General features: G+C 42.2%; 1 protein-coding gene across 4 annotated transcripts; it reads left to right on the forward strand.

The window, feature by feature from the left end:
- The first annotated feature begins 616 nt into the window (after nt 1-616).
- mfge8b (milk fat globule EGF and factor V/VIII domain containing b) lies at nt 617-23,064 on the forward strand. 4 transcript variants are annotated; one of them, XM_046394293.1, is made up of 11 exons: nt 617-821; nt 8,441-8,563; nt 8,859-8,990; nt 9,820-9,852; nt 15,412-15,525; nt 16,218-16,399; nt 16,681-16,836; nt 17,056-17,200; nt 18,577-18,779; nt 18,868-19,023; nt 19,993-23,064. In XM_046394293.1, exons 1-11 carry the CDS (start codon nt 752-754, stop codon nt 20,134-20,136), a joined length of 1,458 nt encoding a protein of 485 aa, XP_046250249.1. In that variant the 5' UTR covers nt 617-751; the 3' UTR covers nt 20,137-23,064. The 4 variants fall into 4 exon arrangements, with proteins under 4 accessions (XP_046250249.1, XP_046250250.1, XP_046250252.1 ...); XM_046394294.1 differs by having other exon boundaries at nt 618-821; nt 18,595-18,779; XM_046394296.1 differs by lacking the exon at nt 9,820-9,852 and having other exon boundaries at nt 618-821.
- Nucleotides 23,065-24,209: the final 1,145 nt, after the last annotated feature.

A 24,209-nucleotide genomic window follows, 5' to 3' on the forward strand; every position in this document is an offset into this window, starting at 1 on the left:
AATTCACATGTCAAAATATTAATTTCACATATATTCTTTGTAGGAAACATAAATTTATGTGTCTCCTCATACAGACAGTATGAAGAGACATGTGGAGGGCTGCAGCCATTGATTTCATTATGGATTAATCTGCTGCTCTGTTTGTTTTGTCCAGTCAATAGTCCAAAGTTATAAATTAAGATAATTTAAAGTAAATTGTCTCATCTGAGAAGCTGTAACCACCCAGATGTTTTTATATGAAAATTGCCTAAATGATTATTAAAACAGATTTAATATTTTCATACATACACAACATTTGTAATATATTTTATAACTCATGTTAATGTAGGCTTTAAATAAGCCCATAGAAACACTTAATTAGGTCACAGGTTGAATGTGACTGAACAATTACTCTTACTCTCTAAAAAACTCTGATGGTTTTTATATTAAAGATCCTAATCAAGACATTCGATTTAATTCAGCAACGTTAGCCACAAACGCTCCGTTTGTTTCTAGGGTAATTTATTTTCTCTTTGTCATAGACAGCAGAGGGAAGCGAGGGAGGGGCGGAGTTACAATTATAAGCCAGGCTGCGATTGGCTGAGAGCTGAGGCGCACGTGCTCCTGCTCTCCGCCTGCTGCTTGGGAGTTTAGAGCCGCACAACAAGCTCGAGCCACAGTAGCAACAACGTCCGGCGAGTCGCTGTCCTCTCAACCGTCGTTTCGTCCCTTTAACTAACGAGCCACGGCAAATCCGCCACTGACTCCAACAATGAAGGAGCAGACAAGTTTCCTCCTTTGCCTGCAACTTTTCACAGCGTGTCTGGTGTTTGGGGTGAACGGTAAGTTGCCTCTTTGTGTGCACTTTACAGGTCAAACCGCCGCCGCTTTAACGTCCTCGGACCGCTGAGCGTTGTTGCTAAAGTTGTGTTAAAGTTTCTCTCCCTCTCCGCGTCTTTCCCCCCTCTCTCCTCTCTCTCTGTTTTTTAAATATACTTGATGGAAATGTGGTTGTTCGTTTGCTGGATGCCTCAGTGTGTTCGCTAAGTGCGTGTGGTATGTGATGATTTACTCTCAACCTTGGCACAAGTGGCACCGTCAGTTCATCACCAAAGTAACGGAGCTGTGGGCATTTGTAGGTGGACAAGTTGAAGCGATCCTCGAATAAGCTGACAGGACGTGTGGGAATGTGAGAGGTGAGGCCTCGTTTGGCTCCCAAACTGCACGATTAGACAGTTGTGTGTTCAGAGGCGTTTCATGACTTAAGAAATCCCAAAATAATTACCTGGAATGGATGCTGTCTGCATGTTTTTCAGGTTTTGTAGGCCAGGCGCTCATGTCATAATGTATGGTTACAGACACGATACCTTAAGGCAATTTTTGTGGCCCTTTTAAGGAGCTTGACGCTCACCGGATGGCTGTTGTATTTGTCCAGTGTTGATCTCATGCCACTGGCGGTTTTCTTTGTCTGAATTTCCATGCATCAAACACATTTAGGCCGATGGACAAAAGGTAAAATGGCCTGGTTCTCCTCCTGCCTTCATTTTCAGCACTGACCAGCCATCACAAACATGCTTTCTTTGGTGTGATGGTGTATTTTCCAAATGAAAAAAATATTCCTGTTCCATGTTTTTTTTCTTTTGCAAACTTGGGTTTGCGCTGTCAAAGGCAGACTGTGTATTTCGTGTCAGGTGAAACAGTTTGGGCTTTTGACTCTTTTGGTTCGACAAATAGCCCAACCTTTGACATGTCCTTCCATGGGGATAAAGTGGAGATCAATTCCCACTAACAGAGATTGGGTGCATTTCCAAACTTAATAGATTTATCTGAAAATATGCAGGGAAGCATCATATAAGATGGTTTCCTAAAGCAAACAGTAGATCACATTACATGATGTATGCAGTTAATGTAGTCCTCAAGGGGGCTCTGATTCATTTTACTGAACGTGAATGCAGCATTGAATCTGCTTATGAAATTTTCTCAAAGGATTTGCTTTGAAAACTTGTTACACCCTTATGGTTGACAAGGCCATAAATTTTGCATTTCACGGCTTTCTTGCTCAATTTTGAATTTTGAATCATATGCACATGTTTTTCCATTGCGTGTACTGGTCCAACACACTGCTGGCTGCAGATGGAAGTGACTTCATGACAGGACAACAGGAAAATCTGGAGATTTTTGCAGATACTTTACTTGGAAACAGATTTCTGTACAGATACAGGATGGCTAAAATTGATGACTACCACCCAAATCCCGTCCTGTTTAACTTGGATTTGGACTTTGTTTCCATTCCCTGTCTTGAAATATAAACCTGCTTGACAGAGAGACTTTCCTTGGTGCGTCACTTACATAAATGTTTAATACACTTCTTTCTTTCTTTAACCTTTTTACTTCAATTGAAATTGAGAATGCGTGCAGCTTGAAGAGAAGCACACATGTTTGTTTGTCGACGCTCAGGGACGGGACAGCCGTAGAGAATAGGTGTGGTTGAAACGACCACAACGTTGAGTCACTTTTCCGGATACAGCCGCCAACACAGACATGCCAGTGAACTTCCACCCACAACAGCGCTCACTCAGATCTCTCCGGTCTGTCAGGGATTTGGGGGGGATGGGACTTGTTGCTGCTGTGTCATGCAAAATGTTTACGGGGCCGAATAAGAAGGGAGAGTTATTCTCCCCCATGCTTTACCTGACGAGGCTTAATTCAGCAGGTTGTAGTTCAGTTGTCCTGGCTTTGCTGCTGAGAGGAGAGAAGTGGAAAATGGTGTTCTGTGTCAGGGCTAAGGCAGTCTTTTCTCACAACAAGACCACTTAGGGTTTCTGAGTGAACCAGGGCTAAATATAGCCAGACGCTGGGCCAATGGCACGGCAGAAGTGTTTGTATGTGTATAATTGGTGGAAGCAGGCAGGTGCACGTGAACGCTTTTCAGTCGAAATTGGTGCAGATTTTCTTGTGTGTCTAAGATGGGGTTTAATTGGCAATATATCAGTGTGCATTTTTATTGGACTTACTTAATCAGGAATTTAATTTCCTGCTTGTGTGATGGATGTTCCTTATCCACAGTTACACTTGAATCGTCCAATCATGTAGTGGCGTTTATTTTGGGGTTATTTAGGGTCGTGTAGTGGCTTACAGTATTTGTTCTGCCCCACAAAATTCATTATTGTGGGTTTGATAATGAAGATAATGGATGATTGGAGCCCTTTGAGTTTTTTTTTGGATGAATGCCTGTTCGCTGAGTTCCCTGAGTGTCAGTAAATTTGTGAATGTGTGTGAGAGAAACATGAGCGTGTGTGTTTTCCACTGTCAAATCTCGCTCTTACCATCTGCCTGTATTGGGTCTTCCCTTCAGGCTGCTGTCTCCTTCAGCACTGATGACTTTATTAGTACTTTTCCCACCAAATCCCTCAGGAAAAGACAGTCTCTTTTCCTTCTAGTCTGAATTTTGAATAGCTTCCTCAATCAATGTTTCATCGCAATATGGAATATCTTCTAATTTGGGCCACTTAATTAGTGTCCGTCACCCCACTTTCCAATCTGCCGTGTTGAATATTTTACACCCTGTCATGTGAACTGAGCCGACGACAAAATGTGTGGAATCCAAGAAGAATAATCGTTTAAACTCAAAATCTTTCTGTTTTTGTGATCGGGACAAATGACTTTGAGACCGTACAGGTGCAACTCATTTCAGTTTAGGCTGCTGCTGTGTTACGATTCCAGACTCTGCTTCAGTTGCAGTGCTTCAGAGAAAAGCTTGTTGTGTTGCTGATGGTGTGTGGCGTGTGTGCGTGTGTGTGTATTTTTAGTGGCTGGCCCTTGTTTTTTTATGTTTTTGGAGCAGCAGCAGATGGCTGTGCTGCTCAGGAGTAGCACGTGGAGATTACAGAAAGCTCACCTGCAGCTGGACTCCTGCTGATCTAAACACTGGAAAAACTCAGGTTATTTAAGGACTTGATGGACTTGACAAATCCACTTCCATGTCCAGGTTCCTTTCTCCTCATGTCTCTCGCATTCAGCAGTGCAGTTTTGCAGTGGCAGGTCTCAAGCCTTCTTACATCCTTAACTGTTTTAACAGCGTTTTAACAAGAAGTGTGTGTGTGTGTAGTTTCTCCTTGACTTTCTGGGACGCTGAGTTCCCCCTCTTGCCTGCCAGCCTATATGCTCCAGCATGCCAGTGTGTGCATGACAAAGCAGAGGGCAGAGAACTTCCTGTTTTCAGGCCTCCGGACACATCAGATATGAGCAGTGACGTAACACATGCGCACACACACACACACGCACACACATATGTAAACATGCACACATTTATCAGCCCTTACACAACCACCAGGTAGGTAGCAGATGTATGGACTCATTACAACCTTGTAAAGCTCTTTTCAGATAAACTTGCCTCTTCATAGTTTCCTTTAAACAAGCTAATTCCTTCAAAGTCACCTTAAATTAAGTGTGTTTTTGTATGCTTCTGATTTATTCCTTGTCATCTCTAATAACTCAAGATCAAGAGTAATTCAGGAGATGTTCTTGGCATAGCATCCTCCCTCTGTGAAACATCTCTACGCTGCTTTTGAGCTCAGAGATGATTTTTGTTTTGTGCTGTTTAATTTCTGCAGCTTGTCACTGTTTCTCTGATATGAACACACCAGTCCGCCCACACTGACTCCCCTGTCCTCAACCTAACGCAGAGCCCTCAGATGACTTCCTGAGAGCGGGTTTGACCGTACAGGCTTGAGTTGTTTTACTGTGAAACGGTTATGTTTCCTTTTTGGCTCTTCACCTGGACTCTGATACGGTCAGAGGACATGTGTGTTGACTAAGATCCCTGGTCGATCCTCTCAGTAGCAGCCGATTAACTTGCATTGGCTCCCTCTGTTTAAGCTTCTACAGTAAACAAACAAATAATCAGGTAAACACAAGGTTTGTCAGACTCACTCACGTCAAACCCAACCACCTCCAGCAAAACGCCGGTCGCTGCAATGAGGCCAGTTTTCTTGTTGCAAGTAGAAATAGGACAGCACAAGTTTTATTTTTGTTGTCAGAGCTGTGGGGACATCACATAGACATCAGACAATAATAACTAATATTAATGGTATTTAAAGTACCTAAATTCAGTGTGATAACTGACTTAATTTTGGGATCCTATATATGCATTGAAAGAATGTTGCGACCATCCATAGCTTTGTATCTGAGTCTTTTGCAGAACTACGTACGCCGTCTCGTTCGTGGGTCTCACTGGGGAGGGAGTCTTTAGGGGATTCTGGCTCCGCTCTATGTTTTTGGTCTGGTATGTGAAGCTCATTCTTGGGCTGAGGCATCATGAGAAAGGCACAGACCGTGACTCATAAGGAGTGAGAAAAAGCACAATGCCCTGTGGAAATGGGTTGTCCTGCCAAACACAGCTCCACATACCTTCCTAATCTGTCACTGTGGTTAGCACAAAGTTGGGCACACTGTTGGCACTGGTGTAATTTGATAAATGTCTTAAATGTGTTTTTACTGCATTATTAAATGCTGCAAAATAGTTGTTTGTGGCTGCACCCTCAGATGACTCATAGCTTTCAAGTTATTGCTGTTTATTAGATATATGATGAAAGCAGCTGATATTATTGTTTTTGGAGTTTCATTTACAGGCCCATGCTCACATTTATTGAAATATCAAGACAACATGAACATGCTCAGACTTGCTTTTATTGCCGTTGTTGTAATAAAGAGATTTAGAAGTCACAACTCTAACAACTAGAATAACCGCCTCGCTGCTGTGTGCCAGCCAGCCAGCCAGCCAAGTTACAGTTTACATCAGTGCCTGTCCAGATTTTGGAAACTGTTTCTGTGTAAGACTTTAGTGAATAATTCCTTAGGAGAACCATGCTGTCTTCACTTACAGTGCAAAGTGTCATTGCTTCATCATTTTAACTTATTGGACATTTGTGTGAAGTTTTGTCCCAGTTAGTTTCTTGACTTGTGGCCAGGTAAATATTCTGTATATGAATGAACCGACCCTCTAAACTCTGGTGTTTCAGTTTGGATTGCTGAAAAAAATAGAGCCTATTTTTCCCACTGAGATTTCTCCAGAAACTAAACCGAAACTACATCCACAGTTTTCCCTTCTAATTTAAACCCATGCTTATCTGAAATGGCAGCAGAACTTACAGTTGATGAGGGGTGAAAAACACTGAACACATAAACTGCATCTGTTCTTTTATTGACTCAATTTTAAAAATGTTTTTTACTCTTAGAGTGTGACACTTGTGCAAAGCAGAACCCCATAGTATTTCAAATATACTGTGTATAGCTGTGAGTAGGGTAGAAAATAACCACTCTGTTATTCATTTCTGTGTAATTTTATACAGACATGGTTTTTAGAGACGGTGGCATCACTTGTGGGATTTTTAGGGAGGGCCTGGTGGTTTGACCGCTGTCTCTTGGCTGACCACCTTGACTAATACGTCACGAATTTTATTTCCTCAGTGAACCCATATGAGCTCCCCGCTAAATTACGCCTTAGTCAGGGAAGACCACAAGCCGCGTTTACAGAGACAAGAGACATTTCTTGTTATATCATCCCTCTGTCAGATTGTTCCATTAAAACATTCCTGGAAGGTTATTTATTCAGCATTGTTATATCTCAGCACCAAGAGGATGTCCTCCCTTTCCTACACTGCTGTGTTCCTTCCCCAAGATAAACAGACAGCAACTTTTGGATAAGGATGTGTTGGCGGTGCCAGCCAAGCCTGTTGCCTAACAGTCCCATGAGATGTGAAAGCACTTGAAGGCCGTGACGCTGGACACAGCACTGATAAGACTGGACATCTATGGGAAGTGAAATTCAAACGGATAAACAGCCAAACAGGATGCTGGCAAAGTGGATCTCTATCTTCCTTTCTCTTTCTCCCTTCTCTCTTAGTGAATATGACACAAATCTACCCTACATCTCCTCCATTCTCAGTGGATGGTAAATGGAGTCCAGATTTTTAAAACAGAAATGCTGTGTGCAGTTCTTAAGCTACACCGTGGTCATGCATAATATAATTCATTTTTTAGTTATTTGTCGCTGAAGAAAGAGTTTTTCACAAGGTCTAAACTACTGAGGTCAAGAAAATGAGAAAAATGTGTGTACTGTGGGGTCAGAGGGACGGCATGGACACAGTGTTGCACAGGAAGTCTCTTCAAAATGCCATTTTCAGCTGTGGCCATAAGGCCTCTTTGAATCATACCCTCAGGAGGACTAAAATGCAGTTTTCTTTTACTAAAGAGTCTCTGAGGTGGGAAGAGGTACCCTGTTCAAGCACCTAAAAAAAATGGGGTCAGAGTTCCTTTTTAGCCTGTGTGGCAGACACGAAGGGACCAAAACCACCAATTTCACACTTGGGGTTCAACCTGCATTTCCTAAATAGTTATCCAAATGATAAGTCTTAACTCATAAATGTCCTCCCTTTCTTCACGCTTAAAAGGTTCCCGATTCTTTACTTCCTCCATATGCTAAGTGTCAAAACAGGGTGTAATTGTGAAGTGCCCTTTCAAAATGCTAAGTGTTAAGAAAATGTAATTACTGGTTCACTGTTCAGTATGCTTTTATATACTAAATGCTAAAATTGAGTCATTTATTTGGGAATTAGGTTACCACATGCATGTAATTTCATGCAAGAATTATTCATTTTCATGTTTTGCCAAGCATGCATGGATGTCGGTTTTTTGGAGGGGCGTATATCTTTTGGAGTAAAACTCTCTCTGACTGTAAATCATAGCTCATTCAGTCTTCATGCCATTGAAAACCATTACGTGCCTCTTGATTCCTTTTCCCCCCTCCCACTGTGAGCTGACATGATTTCCCTCATGCCCAGGGAGCTGCCAGATTGTGAGGTTCAGGCCAGGCGGCAGTGATGCTGGTGGAAGCATCCAGTGTTTGTGTTGTGTTTACAGTGCAGGGATGGCTTACTCAGCTGTTCAGACAATCACGTCTGACTTGCAGCAGGCTGTTTACTCTTTATTATTGACTTCGTAATGGGAGAAACATGACTTTAGCTGATACACTCTCTGTTTTACTCTTTCTTATTGAAAACCTAAACCTGTATAGTTTTAAAATATGATATAAACATACAAAATGCTCACAAATCCCAACTGTTCCAGTCCTCTTCCTGTCCTGAAATATGGGCCTGGAAATGATGTTTGATGGGAAATGTGGAGCTGTCGGACGTTTATGAATGTGAAATGAGAAATTAATTAATTAACCACAGCTGGTTCAAACTGGATTCATGACCGGTTTCATAATATGATCTTCTTTTACAGTATGTCTCTTCTCTTGTGAGCTTGAAAGCTGAAATAAACCCCAACCATCTGCTCATGTTTACGCTGACTAAAACACTGAAAGGGATTTTTCTGCATCATTAAGAAGTTGCACATCATGTATTCTGTTGTGTACTGTGCCGTGGTACTCACTTCGCCCCACTTCGTCTCTCTCCAGGTGATTACTGTGAGGTGAATGTGTGCAGTAACGGTGGAACCTGTGTGACCGGAGCAGGAGCTCCGTTTGTTTGTATCTGCCCTGATGGCTTCTCTGGAGAAACCTGCAATGAAACCGAGACTGGTAAGCCTCACCTCTCAGGTTGAGATGAGTTTGCTGGTTATACAGTATATATATATTTATATTGATTCTTAGACTTGAAGCTCTGAATCTGAGTAGCCAGAGTCTTTTTAAAGAAAAGAGTGCAAATTGGCAAAACCTAAACAAATGCTGAAATAAACATTACATAACCAACATAGACATCAACCGTATCCTTCACCCAAAACTAGCTCCAGAAAAAATGTATTACTGCTTAACCCCTGTTAATCTTAACCCTCCTCTCTTCTGTTTCCTCTGTGTGTTTTTCCTCGTCCAATAGGACCCTGCCACCCCAACCCGTGTAAGAATGATGGCACCTGCGAGTTGACGGGTCATGTCCGCCGAGGTGACGTCTTCAGCGAGTACATCTGCAAGTGCCAGCCGGGCTTCGACGGAGTCCACTGCCAGAACAGTAAGCCTCAGCTCCGTCTTCATGAGCTTTAAAATGATTGCTGTTTAATAACTGTCAATCTTCCCTCTGGAGTTGTGTTATAAATGTGAGATCTGGAGTAATTTGAAGGTTTTGTAACCTGATCCATAGAACTGTGTTCTGTATTTTATAAGTATATTTGTTATGGCCAGGTTAAATCTCATGAATACATGGAAAGGCTGACTATGAGAACTGGAACAGTCTCAAAAAAAATTAAGCTTAGTGGGCATATTTTCGCTGCCACATCTCTGGACTCTGTTGTGAGAAGTGTAATTAAGATCGTTTGTCGACGTATTTAAACACAACTATTTACCACAATCATTAGTCTTGATTGTTTCATCCATTTTTGTATCTCATCACTACAGTAAATCTTCACTACTTTGAGCTGCAGCAGCACACTGAATTAAAAGTCTCAGTGTTGCTGATGTGCACCTTCTTTCCCCAACTGTAGATATGCATTCTTGTACAACTAACTGGCAAGCCTGATGAGGTCCATGTTTATCTGTCTAACTCGACACACTAACATGAGCACAGCTGCTGTGAGTGCTGGCCATCAGACAGACAGCTGTCGTCCCTGTGGGAGCCTCATTCACACGTCACTCAGACCAGGTTGGTTCAGTCAGGGTCAGCCTCGGAGAGAACGTGCTGCGCTCCACCAACTGCCTCCAGCCCTGCACACAGAGACAGATGGCTACTGTTTGTGCGAGAAGGCAGCAGAACAACAGTGCACGAGGAAGTTATTTAGCAGAAATCAAGTGGGACTTTTGAGAAAGTCTATTTGTGTTTGATCACGTATGCCTTTTTATCCTAGGTGTCCAAGGGGCGGATTTAAGTTTGCCAAAAGGTAATGGTGGAAATGGGACTTGAGGACACAAAAAGCCTGTGTGTTTGTGTTCTGTGCTATGGTCTCTTTTCCTTTTCGAATCCAGGTGCTTTCTGTTCTCTTGGCTGCATGCGGATGCTGAGGAATTCAACAAAGCACACACACAACATGCACATACATACACTGACACTCACAGACGGGGAAGCGCTGAGTTCAGCACTGTCTCTCCCCGTTTCTGAGTCAAGGCTAGCAGCAAAACCGGCAGTGAGATAATCTCAGTGTTATATAAACTCCCTTTTTATCAGTTAACCCACGCTGACAGGAAGACGTCCTTTCATACTTAAAGATTTAGTATGAAAGTCCCTCATGCGTCTAACCTCAGTGAAGCTATTCAAGTTACCATCTATTTTAATCTAGAATTCCCCAGCCCATACTTAAACTCCAAACTACTCATCTGACTTTTAAAAAGTTCAGCTAAGTGTCTGCTGTTTGTGTTTTATTTTGCCCCCAAGAGCCACAAATCACAGCTCATCAAAATCCATACATTCACAAGTCCTTTGGCAGGTACTTTTAGCTGAGCTGCCAGATTACGAGCCCTGTGCAGAGAAAGCATTTACACTAATTAGATAATGCCTCGAGGATAATGATGAGGGGAGTTTATTTGACCATGCTGGTTTATGAGAACCCATCTGGGGACTGCTGGGTCAGGGAGGTGCCCCTCCATTCACAGCTGCTGATGACTGTGTTGTGACAGTTGAAGTGCTCTCTAATTTGTGTGTGTGTGTGTGTGCGCGCGCATGTATGTGTGTGGGCAAAAATGCGAGGCTCATGGCAGCCAGCTCCTATGGTTTGTGTGAAACAGAGATGGAGACAGGCTGTAGAAAACCAGTGACTGTGGCGAGCCTGCCAAGGCACAGTGTGGTTAAACATTTGTCTAGCATCCTCACACTCACTTAACACACGAAAAAGCATTTTGAGAGAAACATTTTAGTGCGTAAATTGATCAGAAAGTCACCATGATCCTCCCACTGATCAACCGTGAGGATATGTGAGTGGAAGATGAACTGGTTTTTGACCAGACCATGGTCAAACACAGTCCCTGACGAGTCCCAAACTACCTCTCAATCTAGAACAATGTTCCACTTCATCTAGAAAATTATAAATAGTAAAATGAAGCCATAACAAAGTGGAAGATGGACTCATTGGGAATAGAGTAGAGGATAGAAAATGGCACCATCCTCTCCTTTGAGGTCACTCATGGACAAGAAGTTAAAAACAAAGGACAAATTATTATTGTTTTCACAAACTGTAGTTCAAATGTATTTAATTGCTGAATTGAAATCTGAAATTTCTCCTTCAAACACTAAAATTCCTCTGAGAAACAGATCAAGAGAGCAAGAAAATCTCTACTGGAAAAAGCTTAATCACGTGTGCGCTGCTCATCCCACATGAACAACCACACACAGCTCATGATCTCATATACAGACTGTTTAGCATACTCATACACACATCCCTCGTGCCAGCCTAGCCAACAGAAAGTGGCGATCCACGCTGAGCGCTCACGACGTCAGCGCTGCTACTGTTGCCGGGCGGAAAAGTGAACGTGGAGGCGGAACGGTGAATTAAGTCTGCCCTCCTGACAATGTCACACTCACTACTCAGGTCTGACTGCAGCACTTGTGACTGTCCTGTCAAATTGGCCTAAAAGCCTTTATGGGTTGCAGGGGAGTTTGTGTGTGTGTGTGTGTGTGTGTGTGTGTGTGTGTGTGTGTGTGTGAAGAAGCAGGGAGAGGGATGTTAATAGCCGTTCACTTCACTTTTGGCCAACACAGATGGATGGAAACAGTGAGGGGAAAGAAAAAGGAGTCTTGCTTACAGTCTCTAAATTCCAGATTTTCGCAACAGATTAAGGCAGCTATTTGCTTCCTGGAAATCACTAAAGGGGGTGTGTGTGTGTGCGTGTCCTGCTTTTTTCAGTTGTTTTGGGAGAGTTTTCAGCTCCTCCCAGGATGTGGTAGTGTGGGCAAACTGCGCTCCATGCCCCCCTGTGGAGTAAAGGGTGTGCAGATATATAAGATATATTTATGTTTTCTCTGTGTCTTTGTGCTGTCACTGATCTGACTAAAACTGGCATGATTTTATTCTTTTACTAATTGTGTACATTAAACAAGACAGACTGCAGAGTTGCTTATCTGGAATCACAATGTGATCTTAAGAAACAGAAGCAGCTGTGAGGTGTTTTAACTAGTGAAGCCGAACAGTCGCTAAATTTTGAGCCATGCTGTCAAGTTGGCATAAATTAGAAAGACTCTGTGAACATCATGTAGCTATAGTGAAACCATGTAACCAGACTTGCTCAGTATGGGAGTCTGAATGTCCAGGTCTGCTTACAAAACATAATTGGTATTCAATTAGATATTTAAATACTGCATATTTATATCTGTGTTGCATCCTCTGTTGTCCAGTCCACTCCAGAAAATTCAGTGTGTGTAAAAATGTACTGTCAATACATGATTCTTCTTTTTCTTTTCTTCTTCTGAAAGTAAGGTGAAGCAACGTAAAGTAAATAAATAAATAAAAATCCACAGCGTCACAAGTTGTGCTTAAAGTTTCATCTGTATTTGTTAGAAAGCAAAAGAGAAGAAAATACAATCATGCATACATGTAGGTAATTTATGCTTAATTTACACATAAATGAACTTTCTCAGTTAAGGGGAAAGGATCTTCTTGTGGTAATTAAAGTGCAGTTCAAACAACAATATAAGAACCACAGCTATCGTTTAGCAGTGCACGGGATCTGATGTCACCATGTCTTGATCTATTCAGAGTGAGCACATAGAGACACAGCTTTAAATCATATGCTCTGTAAAAATACTTTGTGACATCAGAAGTTTCAACTCAGAGCTCCAGCACAGACTAACACTCTGGCAGAGATCCGATTCAAGGCTATTCTGGGTGCTACTCGCGCTCTCTGGTGCACTGCAGTCCACACAGTGTACAGCAAATTATACATCCGGAAACCTTTCAGCCTTTTTTATTCAATAATGTCACCGTGGTTTTATCTGGTGACCATAATTCCTACAGAGCAACCCCCTTCTTGGTTACTCTGCCATGGCAACGGTGAGAGTGGTGATTACAAATATGTAATTTCCTTATTTCATGTTGTCATTGGTCGGAAGAAAAGACTAACTTTTCTTCTCTGCCACAGTCCCATTGCAAATGTTGTGTATGACAGGCGGAAAGTTGACGTTCATAACAATTGTATCATAAATTTTGCTTTTTAATGCAGTGTTGGATAGTGTGCTGTTGGGCTAAAGGATAACTTTGTGTCACTCCCCACACTTACTGCTCTTCATCTTGGCAGAGTAATGTATAAATATCACAGAGGGTTTCATTTCCAAACTCAGTCTGACTTCCTTGTGGACTGAGGCCTCACACTGTGAGGTAAGGAGAATGCATCATATCACACCATCAGACTCGCACATTTTTTTTTTCATAGGCCCAAATCCTGCTGGCTGCAGCACAGATCAGCATGTAGATAGGTTTGCTGATCACTGCACGCGCTGCCAGCTGACCTTGGCTTTGCGTCGATCAGGGTCAGGTTTCAAACAAGCCGAGATTGTTATTGGTTTTCGCTTCATGCTGGGGCAGATATTGATGCTGTAAATATTGTGGTAGTGTGCTGTTCCGTTAGGAGCTGCTGCGTTTGTTGGATTCAAGCCCTAAAACATCCCCCAAAATCTGTAATGTACACAAACAGAGAGCTGATATATGGGTACTGTTTAACATGGAACAGCTGATTAGATGTCAGTATTGTTTTTCTTAGTTGGCATTTTTTGGAGTTGCAGCCTTTTCACCCTGAGGCATTGCTAGTCTTTCATGTTAACCGTGAGTGTGTACATTTCAGGCATGTGTAGCCCTGCTAATAAACAGACTTACAAGACTCTGATGTCATCCACCTGTTCCTCTACCTGTCTCAGGGATGCTATGTGCTCCTCAGGCTCCTCCCCTAACTGTCTCTCCCCTCTGGTTGTCACATAAATGGATTAGACCCTGTAGCAGACCAGACTGTATGGTCCTCCTGGTGCCCAATCCTCTTAATGGAGAGAGAACCACCAGCTGACGCACACAGAGTTTCCGTCGGTCTGTCATCAATTACTGATGTAGAGCTGTATGGTGTGTCTTCTCAGACATGAGAGAGAGAGAGAGAGCTCTTGGTCTGCCACAGTTTGGTGAGGAACATGTGGTTGGTTTCTGGTACGCTGACATCATGGAGCATGTTGACATTTTGCCCTGTCAGCCTCTTGAAGTGAGAAGTCAGGAATGCTTCAGACATCCACTCAAGTACTCCATACGAGAGCTCTTTCAGTTATACCCTGTACATCAAATAAAGGGAATGAATCTTTCCATTCATTTAGAACACTTAAAACTTTGCCTGTAGCATTAGAAAGGCCCTTCAGAAATTCTTTAAACCCAAAGGTGTCCTGATATTATCAATATATTCAAATATCTGGATGCAGGCACAAGTAGCTGGTACCCACTAACTTCTTGCAAGACAATAAATTGCTTCAAAGTATTTACAAATCGCAGAGAAGAGCGGCTGCTGCTGATGGAACTAGTCTATTTTATGCGCTTGTGTCTAAGCTCCAGAGCCAGACATGTCACGACTGTGAACCTCGTCATCCAGAGTTTGTGCATGCGCATTTCAGAATAACCGTATTCCTTCTGTGACTGTGTGAAAATGAATGTTTGGACACGGAGCTATTTATGGAAAGAGCATGTGGGTAGGGACGGTGCTGCCATGTGTGTGTTTGTTGGATAGAAACATAACATCATTGTGCCCGAGTCGTTTGCGTGCATTTTCATTGGTAATAACAACCAGTGAGGATTAAAGCTCCAGAGAGTCGCTGAAATCCCCCTTCTGGTTTGCAGTCATCTATACAACCAGCTAAATTTGTGCCTTGTTCTTTGTGTATGTGGTCAATATACAGTGTGTTCAAAGCTGGTTTAGTCACACTGACAGATCATGTGGGTGAGAGATGAAAAGGAGTTTGAGATGATTCCCGTTTCGTCTCCCCAACTCATCTAACACAGACTTGGATCTGGACAGATAGTGTTGGTGAGGGCACCATCAAGAGGCAAAACATAGCATTACAAGGGAGCTAAATATAACATTGTTCTGAAATGGCCCCTAATGATACTTTGGGAGGCTGGGATTTCGCTGAGCTCAACGACTAAACTCCAGGGGACTTTTCCGTTCTATACTCTACATCTTGTTGACATGAGCTCCTGGTGCAGATCTCTTGATCAAGGCTACATTTACTCTTTAACGACCAGAAACAAGCTCCTCTCTCTTGCCTTCTCTCTGCTGTTTCTCCGTCTCTGTTAGCATGTCTTCATCTAACCTCAGCATGAAGCGGCTGAAGAAACATCAAACTCCCATCTCTTAAGCATGTCGCAATCTTCACTCCCACACTGCTAACTAACTTTGATCTACTTTCAGAGTGGCTGATAACAGTTCAGCAGTAAGCTGCTTATGTTTGGCTACAGTCTGTGATGGTGTGATTTATCTCTCTGTAGATGTGAACGACTGTGCCGGCCAGCCATGCGAGAACGGTGGCACCTGCAGGGACCTGGATGGAGATTTTAAATGCCACTGCCCATCCCCTTATGTGGGCAAACATTGCCAGCTGCGTAAGTGTGACCAGAAAACTACATGTGTGTGTCTCACAAATTCAGTATTTTCACATTTATTCAAATAAGCAAACGGTACACATACACATAATCCTTATGTAACGTTGTTCTGTTGCAGATGTTTTAGAAATATATTGATTGAAAGAAGTACAGTTAAATGAGGACATTAATTTTGATGGGATTGGGAAGGCAGCCAAGCTGCTGCATTTTACAATGATCAATAGGCAGCCTAAAGTGAGCCTGCCAAATGAGAAATCAATACTTTATTCAGTTAAGCTGATTCAACCCTCTGCATCCTTAATGACTTGATGGTTTGTACAGCTCAGTGAAAGTATAGTCCTCACAAAAGTTTTGGCTGAATGTGTATTAGACTTTGATTACTTTGTTTAGTAAGGGAAAATGTACTCAGACATTTCTCTACGTACACATCAGTCCTTTTCATTCATTTCATATTTTAGCAGAAGCTCAAGTTATTGTAAAAATTAAGCAAGTAACAAAGCAAGATTATTTCTTATGACTTAGCTACAGTGAAGTGTAGTCAGTTTACTCCAATATCAGTGTTTCTGCATGCATTTGAGTTTGTTGTATTTGCCTGTTTAACCAGGTTTCTGAAGGTTACTGTATGCTAAATTTGCATGAGGGCCACAGTGAGAAAACCTACTCTGACGCCACTGACTGCCTGTCCCCTGCAGGCTGTATTTCTCTGCTCGGCCTGGAGGGAGGTGGCATCGCTGAGTCCCAGATCTCAGCCTCATCAGTCCGTTACAGCATGCTGGGCCTGCAGCGCTGGGGACCTGAGCTCGGCCGCCTTCACAACAAGGGGCTGGTCAACGCCTGGAGTCCCGCTGCACATGACAGGAACCCGTGGATAGAGGTGAGACACGCAGTCTCACATGTGGACAGAAACTGCATAGATGGATACATGTTTTTCATCTATCTGTCAAGAAAAACTTGTCCTGCTGCCATTAGTTTATTATGTCTAAATAAAATAAACTTAGCTTTACTGATGACTTAAAGTCAGTCCCACACATGAAGAGGCTTTTGCTGAGTACCTGAATGATATTGTTATAGTGAAAAGTGTTTGTCGTCTTTTGGATTGGAGTTCTCCTGAGAAAGAAACTTACATTACTTATGTCACTTTTTCTGCAATTTCAGATCAACATGCAAAGAAAGATGCGCTTCACAGGTATAGTGACGCAGGGTGCCAGTCGAATGGGGACAGCTGAGTTCATCAAGGCTTTCAAGGTGGCCTCGAGTCTGGACGGCAAGACGTACACCATGTACAGAACAGAGGGAGAGAGGAAGGACCGTGTAAGGAGACACACGAGTCTGTTTTAAACTGTGCATATTGAAAAATGTGATGCATCACCAAGTTTCCAAAAGTCAGAAATGAGCCACTAGAGGGCGCAGTCGCACTAAAAAAATCATTCAGTACACACGATACAAACAAATGGTTGTTCATCAGTTCATGTAACAGATTATTCTAAGAATGCTCCTGACCCACTTGGCTAAGACCACCTCTCTTTGTAGGTATTTGTTGGAAATGTGGACAACGACGGCACCAAAACCAACCTGTTTGAGCCCCCGATCATCGGCCAGTACATTCGCATCATCCCTGTGGTGTGTCGCAAGGCCTGCACCCTCCGCATGGAGCTGGTGGGCTGCGAGCTCAACGGTAAACTCACACAGAAATCATACAACACGTAACGTGCTGCGTGAGCATCCACATGCTGTTGTTGTTAAGTATAACAATGTTTATCAGTCAGCAGAAAAAAACTTTTTGCATCTTAAGTTATTCAGACACTGAGAGGGAAAAGTTATCATCCAACAGATATTTATTCATTATTTAACTACCGGTATGTTTAATCACTGATCGTTTTCAGTCCTCTACACTCAGCGATCAATCACAGAGCATTGCAGTAATTAGTAGCCTTGAACACAGATGTTTATTCATCAAAGCCATGTTTTGCTATAGTAACGATGGCAGGCGTAATGCACGTTGGATGTTAGTAACCCAGAGACTGAATGCTTTGGGCATAGTCATCATCTAAACATGGTCACTCTAGCAGGCACATCTGTCACTTGGTTCTTCTAAGTCTTCTCTCTTGTGACGTACAGCATTTCTGCTCATCTTGCTTCTCCTTTTATGTAAAGCCAGTATGGTTTTCTTTTTTGGCAGCCGTCAGCTTCATTCACTTTCATCTGCTGGTCGTCTCGTTTATCAGATTGGTGTCTGTTCTTCTCCCGTCATGCTTCTCAGTTTGTGCATGTTTTCAAACCCGCTGTATGTTTTGTTTTCACTCACCTGTTAGTCCGGCAAAGTACGTTCACTTTAATGCAAAATGCTCACGTAATTTTGTAAAGACAGTTTGTTTTTTGAAAGGTTATTTGGTCTGTTTTTCAAACTCAAATGACTCCACTGAGTGTAAAATGATGTTGTGAATATCACGAAGGATGTTGCATAAGCAGCACCATGATGCCGAACACCAACCGTACAGCTTAAGTTTTGAAAATATTTGATGCATTTTGACCTTCTGTTTATGTGACCCTTCTGCATGTCCTTCTGCTTCACTAACCCACACTCATTAAAAAGTGTCTCACAGCCTTTATTGACTGTACAGTGAAATCCACAAGTTTGTTCCTACTTTGGGATGGGCATTCTGCTCTTAGTGAACATACGTGAGAAGGCTGCTGCATGCAGACTTGCGGAGAATCGTTGTGTAACTTAATAACTTGGGTGTGATCAACTGGAACCACAGATGGTAGAAACAAATAGTTGAAGGCGCTGATTGATTCCACCGTGTGTGCTCAGCCAAGCCTAAAGCTGCTCATTTGCGGTTTCAAACATCTGCCACATCTCTGTCCACTGCATCTACTGCTCTCGTCATCATCATCATCAGGTCTGGGTGTCCGTTTGCTGCTTCACATCGCTGGCTGGCCTGGTTCGCTTCCTGTCTGTCCCATGTCTATCATACTTTCTTTCTCTCTCTTTCCATTCGTCTTTTTTTTCTGTCTCTTCCTCCGTCTCTCTGCCTGGTCTCATCTCCACAGTGTATTCAAACACTTCAGGTTGTTCAGAGCCGATGGGCATGAAGTCCCGGTTGGTGTCTAACCGCCAGATCACGGCCTCCAGCGCCTTCCGCACCTGGGGCATCGAGGCCTTCACCTGGCACCCCCACTACGCCCGCCTGGACAAACAGGGCAAGACCAACGCCTGGACCGCCGCCACCAACAACCAATCTGAGTGGCTGCAGGTACGAGAGGCGGACGTGACTGACCTCTGTATGGTGTTGGTTTTCTCATTGCAGTATTTGTAAAGCAAAGTGGTTTCTGTGTCTTCAGGTGGACCTGCAGTCTCCCAAGAAGATCACAGGAATCATCACACAGGGGGCCAAAGACTTCGGCTCCGTCCAGTTTGTCACAGCCTTCAAAGTGGCTCACAGTGATGATGGACAGTCCTGGTCCATCGTGAAGGACGAGACCACAAAGACAGACAAGGTCAGTTAAAAAAAAAAAAAAAACAACCTCAATTGATTTCTGCAAAATTAAAAATAAAATCTACAGTATGAGCAATAAAACAAAATTTCAAATAGAGAAAATAACAGTGCTGTGCCCCTGATAAGGTGAAATAAAATCTGTAAAAATACTGAAAATAATTGTTATAGAGTAAAGAAAGTCTTTCTGGATTTACAGGCGATAAAATTATAAAACAAACACAAAACGCTTCTATCTGATGTCCTTGTCCACACACCTGGAACCAGTTATGTTGACGCTGGGTTTGATTAGTTTTCTGTATGCACTCATTCATAATGCATCCCAAAATCTCTTCACCTGCCAGATGTGCGACAAATGCAGCCAAATGAAGTCATTGAGTCAAGGATTGGGGAACATACAAACAGTTTTTGATGTAGCATTTATAATTTGGAGTTCAGTTTATGGTTTGCATCTCTCTTCCATGGGGATGATGTCTGCATTTGTTCATGTGGTTTTGCTAATCGTCAAGGTTGATTTCATATGATTTTTCTCTGGTGTCTGTGTTTAGTTATCTTATTGATTTTCAGTTTTTTGCTACTTTTTCTCAATAAATTTGAGGCCCTCTCAGGCTTTTATCCCAGTTTCATTCATCCAGAGGATGTTCCCACACATGTATGCTTATTGTTACACTCTGGTTATTGTTGTTATGGGAAAATAATCCCTAAAATTATAAACAGTTTATACTGTGCTTTAATCATGAAAAATTATGTTTTAAAAAAATAATTACATTCAACATCTACGACAAATGATAGGGAAAAATAAAGAAGTTGTCTAATGAAGAAAGTTGGCTTCAACTCCAAAAGACAGTTTTTACATGTTTCTGGTCATTAAGGAAACAAGTAGCATGAATTTATCGTGAATATGATCTGGATTGTTAAGATTAACAGCAGCTATGTCCTGCCTGGCTTTGATTGGCTGCTTTTCTCTGTCCAGATCTTCCCAGGCAACAGCGACAACAATGTTCACAAAAAGAACATCTTTGAGCCCCCGTTCTACGGCCGGTACGTCCGCATCCTGCCGTGGGAGTGGCACGAGCGCATCACCCTGCGGATCGAGCTTCTTGGCTGTGACGAGTAGCGCCTCCATGGATCCACCAACCCCCTCCTCCTTCTCCTCCTCCTCCTCCTCTTCCTCCTCCTTTCTCTACCTCCTCCCCCCTTCCCTCCTCCTCCCCCCCTCCCTCCCCTCTCCCTTATGAGCCACACCTGCACTGCCTTGCTCTCAGCCCTAGGGGGCAGCAAACACCAGAGTAACTCATCACCACCCCAACCCTGGCTGGTTGGAAGTGGGAGATGTTACTCTTAACCACTGTTTCCAGGGTCCTGATAGAGTTCACCTCACAGTCTCCCCTCTTTGTTCGTTTCCTGAACTGATCACTCGTCTTTTCCACCTGAACCAAATCTGTGATCATTTCTGGAAACGACTGTTGTCTGATCAGGGCTGGGGTCAGATGTTTATCCCGCCTACTAGCTAAATCAAAGGCGGTAGCTCGCCCCTCATCCCTGTGTCAGAGGCCAGGGGTAACAGGACTGCTGCTGTATCAGTTGGTGCTGCCTGGACTCTGATCCTAGATCAGTTCTACCTGGAACTTCGAACCTCCAAGACCCACGGCTGGTGATGTACATAAGCTCCACTTAACAGCTTGCACACGTCCTATAAGCAAACACTTCACCTCCGCTCAAGACACACTGAATATATATTATCTTTAGAGAATGAATTGACATTTGTGGCCGATTGTTTTTCTTTAACAGAAAGTGGATCTGTGCATAAGGATACCTAATCAATATATTGGCAAGTAACCAAGTAGTTTATAAACAGTTTAAAATCAAATTTGCCATATTTTTGTCTTTTGTTGAACAAAAAAAAATAAGATACTCAAAATATCTTGGTGTCCCGCTGTGTGTTCTCTGCGGTGGCTTGCACAGTAAAATCAGTTTGTGTTTCCAAAAGTACATTTGTTTGAACTGGTGTAGACGGTTAACATCTAAGATTTAAACATGTTAATCACTCATACGAGTAGCAGCCAATAACAGAAGAGCAAACATCCCGCAGTTTACACAAATCTCAGTTTTAGAGAGCGTGTGTACGAGGCGTGTTGTTTCAAATCAGTTGGAAGTCATCAACTCATCTTGTGCCAACACCCGCTGAGATTTTTTTTGTCTGCGTGGGTTTAAAATACAGTACATGGTGCAGTGAGGCGGACCGTTAATTACACACGTTAATCACTGTCAGCGCGAGACGCAATCAGTCGGCGAGCCGGCGCAGCCAGTCAGTCAGCAGTCAAACAGATGTGAGCTGAAAGCCAGAGGAGACACGCCCTCATTGACAGACAGGATGTGATAAACAAAGGACAAAAAGAGTTTCAGATCATTGTTGAGAGAAGAGGAACTTTATTGCTCTCGAGGAAATGAATAATAGCCTTCGATTGAGAATTACACATGCTGCCGTCATGAGCCAAAAAGGCCAAAAAACAAACAGTCATACGTTTCTCATTCAGTAAATGATTTATTTTTTCGCATTTAGTTTTACACGTGACCGTTGCTTCAGTATTCAGATGTTATTGGCTGCTACAACAGATGTGGTTTAGTTGAACAAAAATGTCATGTTTCTGCTTGGTTTGTAGGTAATTATTCCTGCCTTTAACAGGCTGTTTGAAGTGGAAGGATTGTGGAGGGGAACATATGCTTATCGCTGTCTGTAATTTACAGTCACACTTCCTATCTAGACACTTCTTCACTTTTAATCAGTTTTTGTTTTGTTTTTTTGTTTGCTGACTGGATTCTTGGAATTGCTAGAATTACAGCATTTAATCTGTAACAATCTGATAATTTTGTTGCTAATTGGTTAACATTACAAACATAAAGAGATTAACAGTTACATAAAGGCTGCAAGCTTAACGTTTATGATGGATGTTATCATCTCAGGTCAAAGCAGATCTGCTCCTAATGTTCATTAAACACTAGCGAAACACTGCTAGTTCACTTAATCCTCAGCTGTGCTTCTAGATGTGTTCACACAGTTTTTTATGGCACTTTGATGTTTGTGTTTCTAACATCTGAAATATTCAAAAACCAAAACAATATCGTGTGTTGAAGAGCAAACAGTTAACATATTCATTAATACATGTTGAAGTTTAAAAAAAGAAAAATATACTCGCAGTTCAGCTTCTTTGTGGGATTAAACAGGTTTGGTTGCTCAGTATTAATATGCGACATGCGTATTCACAGTGCTGTTGTACTGAGATCTGTACGTATTAGCAGATGTTAATGTTTGCTGCAGACCGTCTATCTTAGGGTCCAACATTATGCCTCCAGTTGAAAGCTGAGGCCCCGCTGATAAGAAGAGAAACCAAATTAAAGCTGATTTTTACGGTTCCGCCGGACATGTGACACGACCCGCCATATCATCTGCTTCTGCCGCCCCCGTCACAGTATTCTAAACCTTTCCACCCCATGAATTATGAATTATGGGCTTGTGCAATATTATACGGTGTTAGTTTTGATAACAATGAATATTAATTCAAGATCCTTGAAAAATGCATGAGGGGTTAGCAGTGCCACTGAGAGGTCGAGGACAGACGTTGGCGTCAGACACTGTACAATATTTATTATTGTCGCAGGCGATCCCACGAGCAGTAACCCCTCGTTATCCACGTCTGCATGCATCTTATTGACTAGTGTTTCTCAGTTCCACCGAATTGAATTTATTGGTGACATAGTTTCAATTTTTTTCTAGGTGTTCATCAAAATCCAAACTATTGTTGATATTTTGTTTCCCCGTTGTTCAGATTTTTTATGATTGATCAAAGAACTGATGATATTGATGTGTTTTTATGGTATTCTGAGTTAGTTTCTTGCTATATACTGACTGTTGACCTCAGAGAATTTAAACTGGATTTGAAGTTGTTGTTTTTTTTTTAATTCCAGTAATGTGTTTCTAAGAGGATTCCTTCTTTGTTTTGCCTTTGTATCTTATAATGAAAAATAAATAAAGAATTAAAACACAGATGATTTTAATTGACTGCACCTCCACATATGGAATATTCAGGTTATATTATTAATCGTATTGCTGAATTAATTGGAGCTGTTTTCCATTTAAAAAGGTGGAAGATCAAAAGCACTGAGAGTCGTTTTGCCTGTTTAGCATTTAAACGCCCCAAGGGGCCTAATCTCTCTTTATGCCACCATACAATCTTCCAAAGGTATCTTCACCCGAGGAGTCGCCTTCTCAGTCTCAGTACAGTCTGTGAAGGTCACACTTAAGTGGTGAAATCCTCTCTGTAAGGTTTTGAAGCACGCAATCATTAGGAAAATACATTCACACTGTGACCCCGCGAAGGTTAAATAATGGAGGGAGCTCTTTGTGATGTTGGTGGGTTAATGTTTTTTTTCCAGCACAGTAGTAGTGTGTGTGTATGTGTGTGTGTTTTTTTTTGGGGGGGGGGGGGGGCGGCTTGTTGTACCTGCACATTTTGTCACTTTTTGTGCTCAATTAGTAAATACCAGCTTATTATCATGTAAGAGAATCTCATTTACTTGCTGCCAGCCCTCCCAAACAGACCCGGTGTTTTTCCCTCTGGAGTTTCTGGCAGTTGAAGTGTTGAGGACCTAATGACAGTTTTCGCCTCTCTGTGCCCTCCAAACCTCCATTTTGTCTTCACTCCATTGTCTCTGAGAAATCGTACTTTTTTTCTGCACGCTGCTCATTTAACTGCATTTTAATGGTTGGATTTCCATCACGTGCCCGTCGTTATTTATCACCCACGGTTGCTTCCTAAAATGAGACGTTGAACGTTTATTTTTGACTGTGGAAACTGCACTGTGACCAAAATAAGGAAGAAATCAATACAAGGTCCATTCTGCTTGTCATTACTCAAGTCGAGCTCTTCTTTACAAACAACACAAGGTACAAGATTAGATTCTAAACATTGAGCAAATATCACTTTGTCCTAAGATTTTATATGTCTAGCATTTCAACATAAAGTACTGCTTTTTACTCCATTTGTACCCTTAAATATAACCCATTTTTTTCTATAGCATTCAGTTTACAGTACATCTGCACTTCTGGTATTCTTATAAAGCATTTAACAGGAGCGTCTTTATTGCTTAAGTTTGTCAAGAAAGCCAAGACCAGAGGCTTTAAACACAAAA

The sequence above is a fragment of the Scatophagus argus genome, chromosome 7 (genome assembly GCF_020382885.2).
Source record: "Scatophagus argus isolate fScaArg1 chromosome 7, fScaArg1.pri, whole genome shotgun sequence".
Taxonomy (NCBI): domain Eukaryota; kingdom Metazoa; phylum Chordata; class Actinopteri; family Scatophagidae; genus Scatophagus; species Scatophagus argus.

Excerpts from the sequence above, each read along its gene's own strand:
- mfge8b (XM_046394293.1), top strand. The coding sequence starts at position 752 with ATGAAGGAGCAGACAAGTTTCCTCCTTTGCCTGCAACTTTTCACAGCG. Across the intron at positions 8,564-8,858 it reads CTGCAATGAAACCGAGACTG|GACCCTGCCACCCCAACCCG; the intron begins GTAAGCCTCACC and ends CTCGTCCAATAG. Across the intron at positions 15,526-16,217 it reads GGGCAAACATTGCCAGCTGC|GCTGTATTTCTCTGCTCGGC; the intron begins GTAAGTGTGACC and ends TGTCCCCTGCAG.